The sequence below is a fragment of the Sarcophilus harrisii genome, chromosome 5 (genome assembly GCF_902635505.1).
Source record: "Sarcophilus harrisii chromosome 5, mSarHar1.11, whole genome shotgun sequence".
NCBI classification, from domain to species: domain Eukaryota; kingdom Metazoa; phylum Chordata; class Mammalia; order Dasyuromorphia; family Dasyuridae; genus Sarcophilus; species Sarcophilus harrisii.
The window spans coordinates 47,972,984-47,991,096 of record NC_045430.1 but is presented as its reverse complement, the minus strand read 5'-3'; the positions used below and the strand labels follow the sequence as shown (position 1 = coordinate 47,991,096).

At 31.1% G+C, this 18,113-nt stretch overlaps 1 protein-coding gene across 14 annotated transcripts in view; it reads right to left on the bottom strand.

Annotated features, from left to right (window-relative positions):
* Positions 1-18,113, bottom strand: part of PPFIA2 (PTPRF interacting protein alpha 2) — a 678,249-nt gene that overhangs the window by 191,524 nt on the left and 468,612 nt on the right. For 13 of the 14 annotated variants that reach the window (XM_031938557.1, XM_031938559.1, XM_031938554.1 and 10 more), the window contains exon 6: positions 6,081-6,155. The exons of the other annotated variant lie outside the window; for it this stretch is intronic. In XM_031938557.1, coding sequence (XP_031794417.1) covers positions 6,081-6,155 — 75 coding nt within the window. The remainder of the gene's footprint in view (positions 1-6,080; positions 6,156-18,113) is intronic. 14 annotated transcript variants of the gene reach the window in all.

Here is an 18,113-nt window from a genome sequence, read left to right as displayed (position 1 = left end):
AAATGTACAATGTACAAAGTAACAGCAATATTTTGGGATGATCAGCTATAAATGACATAACTATTCTCAGCAATCCAATGATCCAGGACAGGTCTAAAGGAATTATGATGAAAAATGCTGTCCATACCCAGATAAAGAACTGATGAACACTGAATGCAGATCAAGGCATATTTTTTTTTACTTACTTTATTATTTTTTGTGTGTTTTTCCCTTTTGATCTATTTCTTCTTTTATAACTGTGATAAAGATGGAAATATGTTTTACATGATAGCACATATATAAACTACATCAAAATATCTGCCTTCTTAATACAGATTTGTTAACTCAAAATATTGTAAAAATGAATGCTGAACTTATTTGTAATGCTTCTGGGGGAAAATAAAATGCTATTATGTATATATATACATGTATATGTGTGTGTGGTGTGTATGCATATATATATATATATATATATATATATATATATATACACACATATACACATGTATGAAATTCACATTCAAAAGAGACCAGCTTAACAATCCACATAGGGTAAACTAAGCAGATGGACATAGGATATCACCTAAATTGTTACAAATATTTTAAGCTAAGTCCATTAATTACATATTCCTTGGCAAGCCATTTCAAAGAGACAACAAAATGCATTTAGAAATGAGTAAGAGGAAAGGATTGGTGCAGATTGCATTTGGGGAAGTAAGCAATGATTTCAATTACCTCAGATCGCTCTCTGTTACAAGAGTATAAGAGTTTATTTTTTTAATATCAGTGTCATCTAAGTGATGCTTTATGTTTGACACACATATGTAATCCAAAGGACAACAGAAAAAAAAGTATGCCAGTGTTTAAGTGGGGTGCATTTTGTTATCAAATATGACTTGTTGATAAGAGAGTTGTGATGATAGCATATTTAGTTATAAGACTTAAGCAATCACATAAGCAACCCAACCCTTTCCTGTTCCACATGAGGAAAATTATATCAACTCATAAGACCAGACAAGGAAATAGGCTAGCCATGCAATAAGAGTAATGGATAACAGATTGATAAATTTTGCACTGTTATCAACTAAATGTTAAGAAGATTTGGTAGAATGCTTCTAGTGCACTGGAGAGATCCTCTAGGGAAAATTTAAGGAAAGCCAGAGACATGAACTTCACAAGATAAAAAAAAAAGACCAGTAAGTTTTCTTCTGCACCACTGTAGGGAGTAATCAAAATGATCAGTCTTAGAGATCCATCCACCAGATGAATGAAGCTGTGAACCAAAACTTAATAGCTAGAAGAAAACTACAGAAAATAAATGTTTAATAAAAAATGTTAAATTTATACAATATGGACATAGTTTCTGTATATATATATATATATATATATATATATATATATATAAAACAATTAGTCCAGAAGAGTTAATTTCAAGTTAGAAAGAAACTAGCTTTCATTCTTGATATAAATATTTAAATTAATTTTGCATGGTTGTATAATATGGTCCAAATGTAAATGGCATTTAAGAGTTCAAGCTGTCCTTTGCTTTTCAATTTATTTTATGGGGCATAGCTGCTGATGGACATGTATGAAAGGATATAATAGGAAATGCCATTTTTCCTTGGAAATATATAGTATATAATATCTGTGTCTAGAATAAGCATGTGAATTAAAACAACATAAAGCTGTCAACAGATTTGTAACTAATGCACTAATTCTCCTTCTTGTACTATAAAATTCATTTTGAAGAAACCTCTTAAACAAAGATTTATTGCATGTTTATTGAGAAGTGTTCCTTCAATTGATTTGACAAGATTACTTTAGTAATCCATTCTTTCACTTAAAAATTATGAAAATTATGTGGGCTGATGTTAGAGAAGAATGAAATTTTGAGCCCAATATATCAATTCTCTTTTCTTGTGGCTTTTCTTTGCTGTGACTTTTCCCTAGGTCTTTCAATTTTAAGATACTTAGAAAATTCTTTGCAACAAAGGAAGCTTCTATATAGCAGTATATAGTATATACTGTTTGGCTGTTTCTTTGGATCACATCCTTAAAAACAATTACAAGTTTTAAAAACAACTTATACTTAATGTATGAGAGTTTTATAAAATTAAATTTTATATATAGTTACATTTGAGGACAGTTAACAGTCTACTGAGGGAGGAAAAGAACTGGCATAGAAACAAAAGAGTTCTGTCATTGATTCTGCCATAATTAACTATGTGACAGTGATCAAGTCTCAGTTTTGGATAAGTGTCGGTTTCCTCATCTCAAAAACGAGAATGAATAATATTTACTCTAAATATGTTGTCAGCATATATGTAAATACAGCTATTCTAAAATTAACCTGTAGGTGCCCACTGTGATCAATGTTAATGAGATGCACAAAAGTTAATTTCTGACAACAATGGTCACACAAAAACTGAACTCAGCTAGTTCTGGGTAGATAGTTTGGGGAGTCAGATAGCATTTTCAATTAGCTTAAAGGGTTTATTGCTGCAAATATCTTTTATAATAGAAATGCTCTTCCAAGGTCCTATGTTGTAAATCAGGTTACATCTGATTCACATAAGTAAAATTTCAGATGACCTAAAGGGCACTAGAACAATTCTAATTATATGTAATTAGGTTGCAAAATATTAGAAAAATGATTGGTACTCAAAATGTGGAATAAAGAACATCATTATTGTCCTGGATGCCTGAAAAAGGAATCGGGCTGCTCATATAAAGCTTTAGGAAAAGATAGGCGACAACAATCCAATGATGGAAAAACTGGTCAAAAGAATCAGAGCAAGGTCTCTAGAATGTTTGTGATTTATATAGGATTCATAAAAAGATAAAAAAGAAAAAACAAGTCATATAAGATGAAAAGGCATGAATGGATTGTGTTCAGCACCTAAAGAGGGAATACCCTTATCAAATGACACAAAACTTGCAAGGATAGCTAATATGCTAGATATGCCTCAAGATTCAGGAAAATCTTAATAGTGCAGAATGTTACACCAAATCCTGAATGGATCTTTCATTTCTTCCTGATTGGGTATTCACTGATAAGCATGTCACCACTATAATTTATGCTATACAGATATAAAATTATATGTACATATACATAAATATTAAAAAGAATATTTTTTAATTCTCAGAAATTGAGAAAAGAGAAGTTCATCTGCAATATGTAAATAAAACATATATGCATACAACTATTTTCTTCAGGTCTTTTATATATACATATATTCAGATATGCATATATGCCTATATATATGCATATATATATTCATGTGTATGTGTATGTATAACTATTTTTTTAACATATTACAAGTCCAAGCATGAATTCTTAGGATATTCCACTGGAGACCTTCACCTAGGATTCAAATTTATATTAAATCATTCATGACTATTTTTTGAATTTAAATACTCAGTTTAGAAGCTATCTCATTGTAAAAATATTTCATTTATTTTTTCCATAATAACAGCCTGAGAAATGTTTTAAAATACTTTACGATAATATCCAAGCAAACCAAATTTATATAATTTACCTAAACATCAGCTAGTCAACTATATAGTTAGTCTCACATTACCTACTCTTTACTGAACCCACATTATCTTCCTTTTCTGGATATTAATGAGTTATCACTCAAAATTTTGTTGGAAATGAAAGATACACAGAGGGATGCAAAGTTTTCAGAATGATTATCACTGTGCTGAAAGCTGGAACAATATTTGTCCTTCTCAAATTCTGGAATAACTCTCATTCTTAATGCTCTTTTAAAGCGAATTGGCTGTGGCTCAGTAATCACATCTACCCAGTTCAGTCTCTAAGGATCTTAATTCATTTGAGTCAAATGACTTCAACTCATCAAAGACATCTAAGTACATTTTTACTATCTCCTTAATTTTCTTGGGCATTAAATTTTTAATCATCTTATGTTTTCTTTATTTTCCAGTTTTTTTTTCATTGGTGAGAAAACAGAAGGCTGATGAGTGGATCAGTACTTTCATGATACCCTTAACTAGAAACAACAGTTCTAGCCTTTCTTTGATCTATTTTTTCTCACTGTGGCTAGAGAAAAAATACTTTTTTGTTCTACTAAATTGATCTCAATACCTTCTGTTTCTTTTGATTGTCTGGACTTCTTCAATTGTTTCTTCATTATGCTATTATCTTCATTTTTTCTCCTCCTCTTTCTTAGAGTTTTTGTATATATATTTTTTTCAATTACACATGATTGGTGAATCGTTAGTTGCATTTTGCAAATGATGAAACTGAAGCTCAAAAAAGTTAAAATACTTGTTAAGGATCATAGAACATTTAATAACTTATAAGCCTTGGAATTTGAACCCAGTTTTTTGAAGTCCAACTTTTTTTCTTCTACACTACACTAACTTTAAAATGGGTAAGGTTTTGCTGTGTTCCTAATGTTTTCAATGCTTCTTTCCTGGAATAGCAGTATATTAAATTTCTCTTCACCAATAACTACTTCTAGCATAAATGAAATATGGAATAGAAAACCATTGGAAATATCAAAAACACAGTCTATTCTTAATTAAGCTATTTTCAGATACATCTGGGATGAGGGAGAAATTTACTTCTAATAATTGCAGTTGATTCGTCTATCTTCCACTTTAGTAAAAGTTAAAAGATAAATAAATATGGCCTCTTTGAGATGATTCTATTATATTATAATCATAAATTAATAAATATTCTAATAAGATAATGTTACCTATGTTTATTTTTTTATATTTTTATAATATTGTATAATAAAGTAACTTCTAATCCATAGACACATGCCAAATACAAATATATATTATCAATTATTATTTATTACTATTATTATGGTTATTTAAAATTTTTAATATTTAATAATATTTGATGATCACAAACCATCAATTAATTACTCAAGTGAAAAATATGAAAAATTTATGTGGATAATTGAAATTTCTTATTAAACATTTTTATGTGTTCCCAATTTATGAAGCTGAAGAATGAATAAAAGTACTAGAAAAAAAAAGGAAGTGTGAAAGAATTATTCTGAAATCTCAATAAGGCATCAATATTATATTCTCTGTTCTCTGAGTAAATAAATGACATTGTATATATGGAAGAGAAACAGACCTCAAGATACATTCATCTGATGTTGAATATCCTTGGGGAAACTACTAAAAAGAAATATATTTTATTCAATAAAACCTCATTCTGCTAAGAATTAAGAGACTAGACCCAGAGTAACATAATGTTTTTAGAGCAAAATAAAATTTTTGTGAGTTTTTTTTAATATTCTGATACATTGAAGCATCAGTTTGATTATGAGAGTAATTATTAAACAAGATGCATTAAAAGTAGTTTTGTTTAATTCTCATGTGGTATTCACTCTCGGCTTATATTTGAGTGAACTCTCAGAGTTTTTCTTTAGCATTATAGATTCTGTAATGACATATAAGGAAATCTCTGAGTATACAGAGCTAAAGATGAAAACATCCTTTGGAATTTAACACATGTAACATAAAATAGTAGTTCCTAGGTAAGGATTGTTGAGACTATTTATGTATAACCCATCATTTGTAAATATTATTACAATTGGAGATGACAGCAATACTATAACCTGAAGGGGATTCAATAGCATCTCATGCTTTGGTAAAATAAGAAATCCGGGACCTAAGAGAAAACATATTTTATAACAGCTTGTAGAGTTTATTCCATATGTAACATTTAAATACTTTTACTGTCACATCTATGATATAACAATGTTTGAAATGAATTCCAATTTAGGGCTTGTGTTGTCTTGCTTAAAGTGAATTGTGTTGAGCTAAAACCTTAGTGAATTCCTGTGTATGGAAAAGTAAAGAAATGTGGGATTCTTGTCACTAGTTCTTGGTTTTTCCCCTCTCTTGTCTTCTCCTGGTAACAGATCTGAATAAAGCAGGAATCAAAAAACATCCAACTCTGACAGTTTGTTCCAGTATACTTTGTTCGGTGGCCTTGCCTGCATGTAATTTATTTTTTTTTTCTTGTTGACAGTTGTAATAAAAATGATGGAAAACACAAAGGCCATTTGTTAGCAATACTGAACCTCAAAAGGGGAGAAAGTGGGTGAGGTTACCTCCTGGTTAGCAGCTGTTAGTTCTTCTTCCAGTGCAGAGACTCTTTCTAAAGAAACCCTCAGTCGCTCCCTTACCTAGAAGAAAAACCAAAACATGTGCAGTAATGTGCATTCCATAAGTCTTTAAAGGTGTACAATCTATCATTAACATGTCTGTAAAATGATTTGGACTACATAGCCTTTAAGGGTCTTTCTAGCTGTAAATATAAGATACCATGATATCTCAAGAGATATCATTTATGTCTGTCAGACCCTAAATTATTGAAAAAATGACACAAGATAGGATTGCTGGGCCTAATCCAGTGTCTCAGTATTAGCTTATTCTCATGTACCTCTGCATACAGCTCTAGATTGCTTTGCATTCTAGTGAACTGTCATTTATTGTAAAGAAAAGTTTAGTGAGATTCAAGTGCAATCTGAATTTAAATTTAAGGGTGAATACTCAGGGAAAAAAAAAAACAAAAAACTTAAAACTTCTTATTTTTTTAAGATGCTTAGCTAATTTCCAGTATCCATTTAGGATGCATCTCGAAAAATTAACAAACAATAAAACACAATGCTGTCAAATCAATACTAAAGAATGAATTTGGGAAAATTGCCTATTAGTGACATTAAGCTTGCAGAGTTCCTAAGATTTGGGAAAGTATTTATTTGTCTTCTGATATTGGGATTCAGTGATGGACTTTTAGGTTCTCTTAAATAGCTGAGGCATGGGATAATGAAAAGAGCACTCAACTTGGAGGCAAAATACTGATTCTATCATTGAGTACTTCATGACACTGTGAAAATTTCTGACTTCTCTAGGTCACAGTTTCCTAATCTGTGAAATGAAATAATGGGAATCTTCTGGTCTCTTCTGGCTTTAAATATTGTAATATAGAATTGGTAAGGAGACCTAAGAATTCCATCTAACAACTAGGCATCTCTAAATAGATCAGTATTACATATCTCCCAAGAAAGTGATAATACTGCTCTCCTCTGGTCTTCACTGTTACCTGATACTATTCTTATCCACAAATCATTTTCTAATGTGTACCATATTTTTCTGTGAATGTATCACATAGACTCGCTATATCATTGTCTAAGTTTGTTGGTGCAAAGAACTAAGTTCTGATTATTATATCTATCCTAATGCCTAGGACAGCACATGACATATATTTAATGTGTAAGAGATATTTATTGAATGACTGAACGGATGATCCATTATTTTCCAGGAATGAATGAGAAGTTACAACTCTAGAAGAATAGATATTGTGAAAGAAATGGGATATTTGAGTAAAATTTAAAAAATATCAAATAAATGAAATTCAAAATGAGCTTAAAATGAGCTAAAATTTTTTCTTTGCTAATAATAGCTTTTAATAGTTTCTGTAAATTTAATTCTAACCCAATTTTCTGGTAATGCCTATAAAATAATGTTTATCAATGCAGAAAGTTAGTTCTAGAGGGGCCATGAATAGCAGGCATATAATTAATGAGACAATCCATTCTATATTTAAATGAATGTAATATAGAATTGAAAAATTCCTTTTAGCAAAATTTAACAATTTTAATGGAAAAGGAAATTGCATTTAATGTAAATGAAAATTTTAAGGGACAACTAATTCCTTTTTGCACTTCATCAATTATCATCACTTTTATATAAATACCTAAAGTTCAAGGAATTTTTAAAAATGCTTCCAATGTCCAAGTCATTATAATAGGGATAAGAAGACTAAAACAAAACAATAATTATCTTATATCAGATTATTGGACAGTTTAGCACATGTACAGATAAGTCAATATATGCTATTTTAGGAAGCAATGATAGTATGAAGAACTGGAGAGGGAAATGGTGGAAGCTTTGTGGAAAGGGAAGTACCAATGAGGAGATTCATAGGCAGATAAGTATTCTGACAATTTTGTAGGTTTTTTTGGCCAAAAACAAATACAAAACTAACAACAACTTAATTCTAGACCTTAAAAGAGATTAAGAAAATATTTAATTTAAACCATTATTTTATAGTACAAGAACCAGAGCCCCAGGGCGATAAGATGATTTGATCAGTCACATAGCTATTAGGTAACAGGCTTCAGAAGAACAGAGACCATCAGATCCAGTACACTTTCCATTGTACATGAGACTGTTTAACCTTTAAAAAGCAATTTAAAATTTTAAACACTGAATGAACAGAAGCCCACTTTTCCTAAAATAAAAAACCACTTAGTCACAAAAATGAAAAACAAAAGCTGACTTGGGAGGAAGTGGTATTTAAAAATGTGTCGTCACTTCATTTGGCAAATATTGTAAATTTCCATTCACCCAGAATCCAATTCAAAACAGTTATAAAACACAGACTACTTTTCCAGCACTATAGAAGAAGAGTAATTCATTATGATGATTTTTTAGATCTATAGATGATTCTCTAGATCACAGGATGATATATTTAGGGCTGGAAAGGACCTTAGAGACCAGCCAGTTAAATTCTCTCCTTTTACAGATAAACTAGAGGCTAAGCAAATTGCTCAATGATTCAATAATAAGAATCAAAACGGAGGGCTGAATTCAGACAATCTGAGTCCAAATCCAACTCTGTTCCAAAAGAATTAAGAAGCAAGTAATTTTCAGGCTAATTTTAGTGGCAAGTGTATTGTACAGAATATTAATTTATAAAAAGTCAATAACATTAAAGAGATCGGTATTTGGCAAGATATCTTATAGTATAGTTGTGGATAGATGCAGAAATGCAAGTAATATGCTTATTAATTACAAACTACCTTAATTAAAGAACTGATGGTAGTCTCTAGTTTGACAAGCCATGGGAAGGACATGAAGTCAATGAAATAAGCTTATGAAATTGGACAGAAAGCCTGGAAGACTAGCTAATTATGTGCTCATGACAGAAATAAGCTTGAAAATTTTTTGACAGGTTAGAAACATGAATATAACTAAGATAAAATTTAGTAGGTTTAAATGTACAGTTCTTCATAGATTAAAAATAAATTACTAAAATATAGGATGCTGGAGGCCTGCCTAAAGAGTAGGCCATTTGTAAATGACCATAGGCTTTGGGAGACTACAACCTTAACTTGGGTTATATCTTGTCTCATATAATCTAATGGCCAATGTAATCTAATTTAAGTGGCATTAGTGGAAATAATGTTAAAATGGTGAGAGAATCCTATTTTATTTGGCTCTAGTTCAAATATATCTAAAATAAAGGATTCATTTTGCATTTTATGAAGAATGTGGTCAATGGATCTTGGATCTGCCATTAACCAGGTTTGGGACCTTAATTAACAGTCTCTTAAAGCTCTGAAACTTTATTAACAAGATAAGAGGCCCCACCTAGATGATATGTGAAGTTCCTTACTATAGCTATTACATTTTTTCCTTCCCCAAAGCTGTAACAGTATAAAACTTCAGCATTGAAGTCTAAACCTTGTTGTCTGAGAATGGGGTAAAAGAACTACAAGTGTTTCATCTCCCCAAAACAAAAACAAACCAAATCCAAAAAACTTCTTTTCTTAGCTTTGTCCCTCATCATTCCCCTTCAAAAATAATATGACAGATGATTTGACTACATGACTGATAAAGTTCTTCCCAAATCAACAATTCTCATGATCTTCCATTATTGAGGTATTGAAAAAGGAAAGTCATATACTGAACAAATATAAAAAAGAGGGGGGAAGTTCTGATTGCTAATGAGTCACTGAGCTATTGGAGCTGTCTCCAGAATGTCCTTTGCATGTAAAAGGCATATGAAAATTAGGCTCCTTAATGCTTATGACTGTCAATATTACCAGTAGAAATTAAATTGATTCAATTAATCTAGTGCAAATGTAATAACAAAACACTCAAATTGAAATATTTACATTATCCATATATTGTGTAGCTTGATACAGACCCTCAGCCAAGTTAAAAATGGCACTCTGCTATTATCTAAAAATGATAATAGATGTAGAGTCACTCTCATGAATTTTAAAGTCTTTTTTTTTTTCTTGCTGAGGCAATTGGGGTAAGTGACTTGCCCAGGGTCACACAGCTAGAAAGTGTGAAGTGTCTGAAGTCAGATTTGAACTCAAATCCTCTTGACCTCAGGGTGGCACTGTACCACCTAGCTGCCCCTCTCATGAATTTTATAATTCCAAGTTTTACTCAAATCTTAGGGGACAAATGAATATGTAAATATATAAAAATCTATTTATTTGCATATACTCATGTATCAAATGACTAAGTTTTTGCATTATTTTTCTAAAATGACACTCCCATAAATTCTCCCAATTATTCTTTAACTGTTAACAGCTAACCACATTATATTCTCAAAGTAGAAAGTCTCTGAGGAAAATCTATCTGGCTACATTATGAGAGAAAAATGGAATAACATACTAATAAAATGAGAAGACCTATTCATTAATTGCTGCCACATTAAATATAAATTATGATAAAGACTGTTCTTCAACAAGACAAAGAAGGTCATTTCCAACCTTATGCTGAGATAAACAGTATGAATGTTTAAATCAATGCTACAAGCTGAAACATTCAGATATGAATACTTTATTCATACTCAAATAAATTATTCTTAACACATTAAGTTCTTATATATACTTTTGGCTAATTCATTATGTCAATCAATATTATATACTGGCCACTGATCTAATGTCTGTCCATTTCTGAAGCATAAAAATGGTTCTTAATAATGAGGAATTTATGAGCAACACTAATAATAATGGATAGCAACACCACTATACAGTTTAAAACATTTCCTAACAAAATTCTTTTTTCAATTCTTCTTTTAGGTAGGAAATATGTACATTAGTATTTCTATTACACAGATAAAAAAAGTGAGTTTTTATAGAGGAAGTAACTTCCCTCAGAACCATATAACCAGTAAGGGTAGGATTTAAAATACAAATCTAAATTCTGACTCCACCATATGTGTTCTTCCCAACACAACTCAATTATCTTTTAAACTAAATAGTGCATTCCAAGCCATTCTCCAACTGATAAATGGTCAAAGGATATGAACAGTCAATTTTCAATGAAGAAATTAAAGCCATTTCTAGTCATATGAAAAAATGTTCTAAATCATTATTGATTAGAGAAGTGCAAATTAAGACAACTCTGAAGTACCATTTCGTACTGCTAAGATGCCAGGAAAAGATAATGATCAATGTTGGAGGGGATATGGAAAACTTGGGACACTAATACTTTTTTGATGGAGTCTTGAACTGATCCAATCATTCTGGAGAGCAATTTGAAACTCTACTTAAAGGGCTAGCAAACTGTGCATAACCTTTGATTCAGCAGTGTCTTTACTGGGTCTATATCCTCCCCCCCCAAAAAAAGAAACATAAAAAAGGAAAAAGGACCCATATGGGCAACAATATTTGTAGCAGCCCTTTTGGTAGTGGCAAGGAACTAGAAACTGAGTGGATTTCTCTCAGTTGGGGAATGGCTGAATAAGTTATGATATATGAATGTAATGGAACATTATTGTTCTATAACAAATGATCAATAAGCTGATATCAAAAGGCTGGGAGAGACTCACATGAACTGATGCTAAATGAAGTAAGTCAAACCAGGAGAACTTTGTACAGAGTAACAGCAAGATTATGTGATGATCAACTCTTTGGATGTGGCTCTTTACAACAATGAGGTAATTCAGGCCATTTCCAATACACTTATGATGGAGAGGGCCATCTGCATTCAGACAGAGAGCTATAGGGACTGAATGCAGATCACAACATAGTATTTTCATTTTTTGTTGTTAGCTTGCTTGTTTTATTCTTGTTTTTTTTTTCTCTTTTTTTTTGATCTGATTTTTCTTGCACAGCATGATAAATGTAAAACTCTATTTAGAAAAAAACTACACATGTTTAACCTAAATTGACTTGCTTACTGTCTGGAAGAGGTAGGAGGGAGTGAGAAAAATTTGGAACACAAGGTTTTTCAAGAGTAAATTTTGAAATCTGTCTTTGCATGTATTTTGAAAAATAAAAACATATGGAGAGCAATCTGGAACTATGCCCAAAGGACTATAAAACTGTATATACTCTTTGATCCAGCAATGCCATTTCTGGGTCTGTATCCCAATGAAATCATAAAGGAGGGAAAAGGACCCACATGTACAAAAATGTAGCAGCTCTTTTTGTGGTACCAAAGAATTGGAAAAATGAGTAAATGCTCATCAATAGAGGAATGGCCAAACAAGTTGTGCTACATGAAGGTAATGGAATAGTATTTTTCTATAAAAATGATGAAAAAGCTGATTTTAGAAAGGCCTAGAACAATTTACATGAACTGATGCTAAGCGAAACAAGCAGAACCAGGAATACATTGCACACAATAACAGCAAGAATGATGATCAACTCTGAAAGACTTGAATTTGGTTCTTTTCCGTGGTTCAGTGATCCAAAGCAATTCCAATAGACTTTGGATAGAAAATGCCATCTGCATCCAGAAAAAGAACTAAGGAAACTGAATGTAAATTAACACGTTATTCACTTCTTTTTTTTGTTGTTGTTTTTTTTTTATCTTTCCTATGATTTTTCCTCTTTGCTCTGATTTTTCTCTCCCAACGTGATTCATAAAGCAATGGTATTAAAATAAATTTAAAAAAGAAAAGGAAACAAAAGAAAAATTTATTATTTAAAAATTGTGTATTCTATTTTTTTCTAAAAAGGATCATAACAGTTGCATTTCCTCTTCAATAACGCTATTGACTATAAAACCTGTCCTATTCCTTTAAAATTAACTAAACATATTTGATATCCTGACAGCTTTTCTTTTTTGTTTTTTTTTTTTCTTCTCCCTTTTCAACAGGAGTCTATCAATATCTCCAATTCTATCTCACCATAGAGCCTTGTATCCCAGGGTCTGAGACCATCACAACTAAATTTGTTCTTAAAAATTCATTTAAGGCTATCTTTCATGGTGCTTATTCCTTACAGTTCTTATGAAAAAGAAGAGATTTTGAGATTTCCCTAAATACAGACCCATACAAGGTTCATATCCTATAATTTGCTTCCCAATTATTTTAAAATGTAAATAGCCTTTAGAGATTTTACCTGAATCTATCATGGTAATAAATATGTGTTCTTTATATAAAAAGCAATTTACAAGGTCTTACAAGAGAAGACTTCATTAAAAATGTCTTCTTCAAGGAAGACATAGACTTTTTAATACATGAACAGAGTTAGCTACATGCCTTATAATGTTTTCTTTTAGTTACACCAAAGGCTTTCATCAGATGAATTGTCAAGGGGACAGTAATTTCATAGCCATCCATATTCTCTATGTGAATATAAAAAGAAACTGAATTTTTAAAGATAATAAATGTAATATGTAGAGCAAAGATGACTAGGAGAAGAAATATCCTCTTCAAACATATTGCAATGTTTATTTTACTTCCATGTTTAAGATATTTAATATCATAGTAGAACATGTGTTTTGAGACCCAGCCCTGGAGCAAAAGTTTAAAATCAGTTTTGACACTAAGTTTCAATTCTGACAAGCCAAGTGAAGATGTAGGTACATCTACTCAGGAAATAAATGTTTGCTAAATGTTCCAGAGTTATCTTTTCATAAGATTTGTAATATGTCCATTATCAAATAACAATGAAACTACAATACAAAGCTTATTTGTAAGTGACTCTGAGCTATTGGTATAGACAGTACATAGAATTTTTTTGGAGGGTGATTGCTTGAGAGGTCAAAGTGATATCTAATACAGCTTCATTATGAAATGGTTGTAATAGAGTAGCTCTAGAGTGCCATTAATAATAATAATAATTTGAAAGCACATATATTCTTCTTTGTATCTATACATTTCTGCCTACATACATACAAACATCTCTTCATCTATTCTCCATCCATCCATCCATCATCTCTATTTTCTACCTATCGATCATCTATCTATAGGCTTATCTATAACTGGTCCTGAGTTTATCAGCATAGGCTAGACAGACATTTTCTCTATAAATAAAGATTAACACCAGCTTTCCTAGACAGCCACTGCCTTCATGGACCTGATATTTAAATAGTGGAAGTTAACACATATAAGGAAGGCAGAGTTGAAAGTGGGTGATAGCATAAGTCTGGCTTAGAGTTGGAAAGGAAATAGCATGGTGGGGGGTGGGGGGTGGGGGGGGGGGTTAAGACCTGGTAAGAGAAAAAAAAAGATCACTAATCAAAGCCCAATGGTAGGCTTGTGAAGAGAAAATATTTGGTGATATTTCATTAAGGAGCTTAGCATAATACCTAGCACATAGTAGATGCTATGTAGTAGATGTAATAAACATTTTGTTTGTTTTTTTAACCTGATTTACTAATCAGAGCACAGTGCCCGGGGGTAAATAGAATGAAGAAAATGGAATAAAAGTGGCTTAGAGATGTCCACTTAAGTGACTGATCAAAGGCAGTGCTTGAAACCAGTTCTTCCTAACTCAAGATCAGTTCTCTAATCTCTGTACCATGCTGCCTCTCTTCAAGTTTTATTATTATAGATTCATATTTCCAATCCAAAAAAAAAAAAAAAAAAAGGAAAAACAAAGATGATGTCCAATCTCTCAATAATGATTTAGAAAATTGGAATTTACCTGTGGTTTTATAAACAAAACTAATTCTATGCCTTTCTTCTTCTGAGACACTAATCTCTGTATAAGCATGAAATCTTAAATTGAGCTTTGATATTTGACTTGGGGTTTCCACTGGAGATTATGGTAGACATCAGAAAGATGTCATAGAAGGCAGGGATGAATGAGGGGAATGAAAAGTTAATATTTCTAAAAGTTTAATTAATCAAGTCGAAAAGATCTGATTGTAACTCAATTCGCAATTTTTTCTTCTTCCTTCATCTTTTCTTTACATGTATGTAACACTTTAGATTTCAAAGCACTTCCATCAATATTCTCTAATTTGATTCTTAGAACATTCCAGTAAGGTGAGCCAAACCACCACTACCTTCTCCTCCTCCCTATATTGCAATTAAGAAAACTCAGAAAAATTGTCTTTCCTATTTTTAATGGCTAAAAATGGCCAGAACATATTAAGAGTCAGGATTTTTTTTGACTCAAACATTATTTCTACTATGCTATATTGCCTTTCAGGATCTTCTACATGGATAGAGTAGGAAAAATAAATCTGTGCTATAGAAATGTACATTATATTTAATTTTTAAGAAGGAATATAAAATGCTATTTTAAATTATAAAGAGCATCAAGGAAATAAACATTCCTCTCCCTCCAAAAATATAAAAATCACATTTAAATAAATTTGGAGAAAAACATTCTGAAGTACAACATTTTAAAGTAGACACACACCTAAATTTTAATACTTTTAAGTACTCAAAGTAAACTTAAGAGACCTGCTTTGATTAACAGATTAACTGATTTGTAATTGCTTATGAGATATTTGCATTTTAAAAGCGCTTGAACCATCAAATACTTGAAAATGTTTTTTTCCCTTGAAGTAGAACAAATATTTCCCATAAAAATCTTATTTATATTATTATTTTGCTTAGCAAAGCCCTTTTATTTTTAATTCATTAAACACAAAAATGTTGGCTATGCACAAATCACCACATCTTGAGAATTTACTTGGAATCATGAATATTTTTATCATTTTATTTAAAAATTATTATTAATTTATTACTAAAATATTCTTTTATTATCATCATTGTGATAATCAACAAAATAATACAAACTCTAATTTGTAGTATTAATCAATTTCTGAGGCATAAATGCTCAAACTGAAAATTTAACAATCTGCTTTCTTTAGCAAGTTCAAGTTGGTTCCAACATAGCACTGCTACAGATGTTTGATATGGGTAATTTACTCGACCTTTTAGCAGTCCTAATAGTTCTCTAAAGCTTTAATTTCAGTATAAGTATGCTAGTTTACACTGGTCTAGGGGTTTCTCATCAGGAGTTTCAGAAAATTTGCTTTTCTACATCAATGAAAAAGGTTTCCACATTAGTTCCCTACACAAATGAAAATAGATTCTAATCCTTCTCTTCCCCTAAACAATAAAATTCTCAACTTTTAAAAACATTTTTATGGAAACTTTTCTTTTGATCTATCCATTTATGGAAGTTGATTAGTAATTACAATTTTATTATATCCTTCTTGAAAATAAGTAACCAGAAGCATTCTGGATATTTCTATCCACAGCACTTAACTCAGTACTTGATGCCCAATAAACCCTGAAAACAGTGATTATGTTTTATTCATTCATTCATGCCACTGGGCTTTTCAATAATTTTGAACATATGGGATATTGCTCAATTTGAAGATTTATTAGTTTATCACTGTAAGTACCCTTTCCCCAATTCTGAATGCACTGTCTATAGTTACTATAATGTAAATTTTATAATAAGTTTCACAAAGGCAGAAATTCTCTCTAATATGTATATATCTGGTGAATAGCAATATACTTAGCAAATAACTTGTTAAATACTTGCTAATTAATTAAAAATTTTAAGTCTATGAGGTTTTTTTCTTATGAATTTCCATATGCAAAAGTATGATTCTGCAGTATCTGACCTTTTGGTAAGGATGAGCTTTCTTAAACTTAGATGAACTCTTCTTAGACACAAAACTTACTAGTGTGCCCTGATTTATACAATCTGCCAGTTTATAATCTAGTGGAACAGTTAATGAGAACTCAAGATCCTCTTCACAACATGATAAAGTATTTGAGTAGAATGTTGGTATAGAATATGACATGGTAGCATAGTATCATAGTTACAGAGCTGGAAGGGATCTCAGAAGCCATCTAATCTAATCACCTCATTTTAAAGTTGTAGAAACTGACAAATATGCATGTTACATACATAAAAATAATGCTATAACATTTAATTTAATGACTCAATAGAGAGCATTCTGGGAATTAATAATGTGATATTTTGGAGGGAAAAGAAGGAAATGCTTGAGACAACTACTATTTTCCTATTCTCTCTCTTAACTATAACTAGTACTAATAACTAATATTAAGCACATTCTGTGTATTAGACATTATGTTAAGCACTTGGTAAAGCAAACAGAAAAGAATACATGTAAAGAAAACATGCTTTATGAATTCTATACAGTGGTCAGAAGCGATAGCTTAGTCCATCTGAGAGTGAAATAAATTGGAACAGAAAATATGTGAATTATGCAGTAAGATGTGGGAAGTGGGTTCTATGACTAAGATAGCTCATTAGCCTGCAAAGTAGATTTTGTGTTTTAAATGACAAAACGCATGAGATGAAAAGGACCAGTAAGTGCAATGAGTTCATCTTTTACAGGAATCTTCTTTACAATATCCTTAACAAATCCGAAATCATTTGACTTACTGGAGAAGAGGAAATATAGGAAAGAATGAGAGAAAGGAAAGAGGAAAGGAAAAGGAAGAAGCTTGGGTACTCTGATTAACATCCAAATAGGAGAAATGCTTTCTAAAAAAGCAAGAATTTGACAAAGTACTAAGTAATGACAGGAGAGAAAAATATTACTGCCTAATTTTGCCACACTGACAAACATGCTAGCAGGGACTGCTAGATACAACTCTAACTCTGGTACATGAAAAATGTTAATGAACCAATAGTTGTCTTTGACATTTAAAGTGAAAAACAAAATAAAATGTATTTCTCAAAAATGTAGAAGGCAAAATTATAGTTATCTTGATACATATTGGTACATAAATCCTTTCTGAAAAAATAAAAAAAATTGTGGGTTGAGGACTAAGAAGGCATACACATATCAATAAAGAACAAATAAATCTGCACTGGTACAAAGTGAATAAAACCACTGCATAATCACTGGTTTAAAATCGAATGGTCATGACCTGTCACTTCACAATGAAACATCAAAAAAATTCTGAGATTATAAAACTGCCAAGAGTACAGTGTTTTTTGTTTTTTGTTTTTTTTTTAACTTCAATCTTTTAAATTCTACAAAATTGAAATCAGACCATAAACCTGAATAATCTCCAAAGGGTATTACACTCAGACTGGCTTATATATGTCACTAGAATTTATTTCAGCAACAGAAATGAAAGAGCTTAAAGCTAC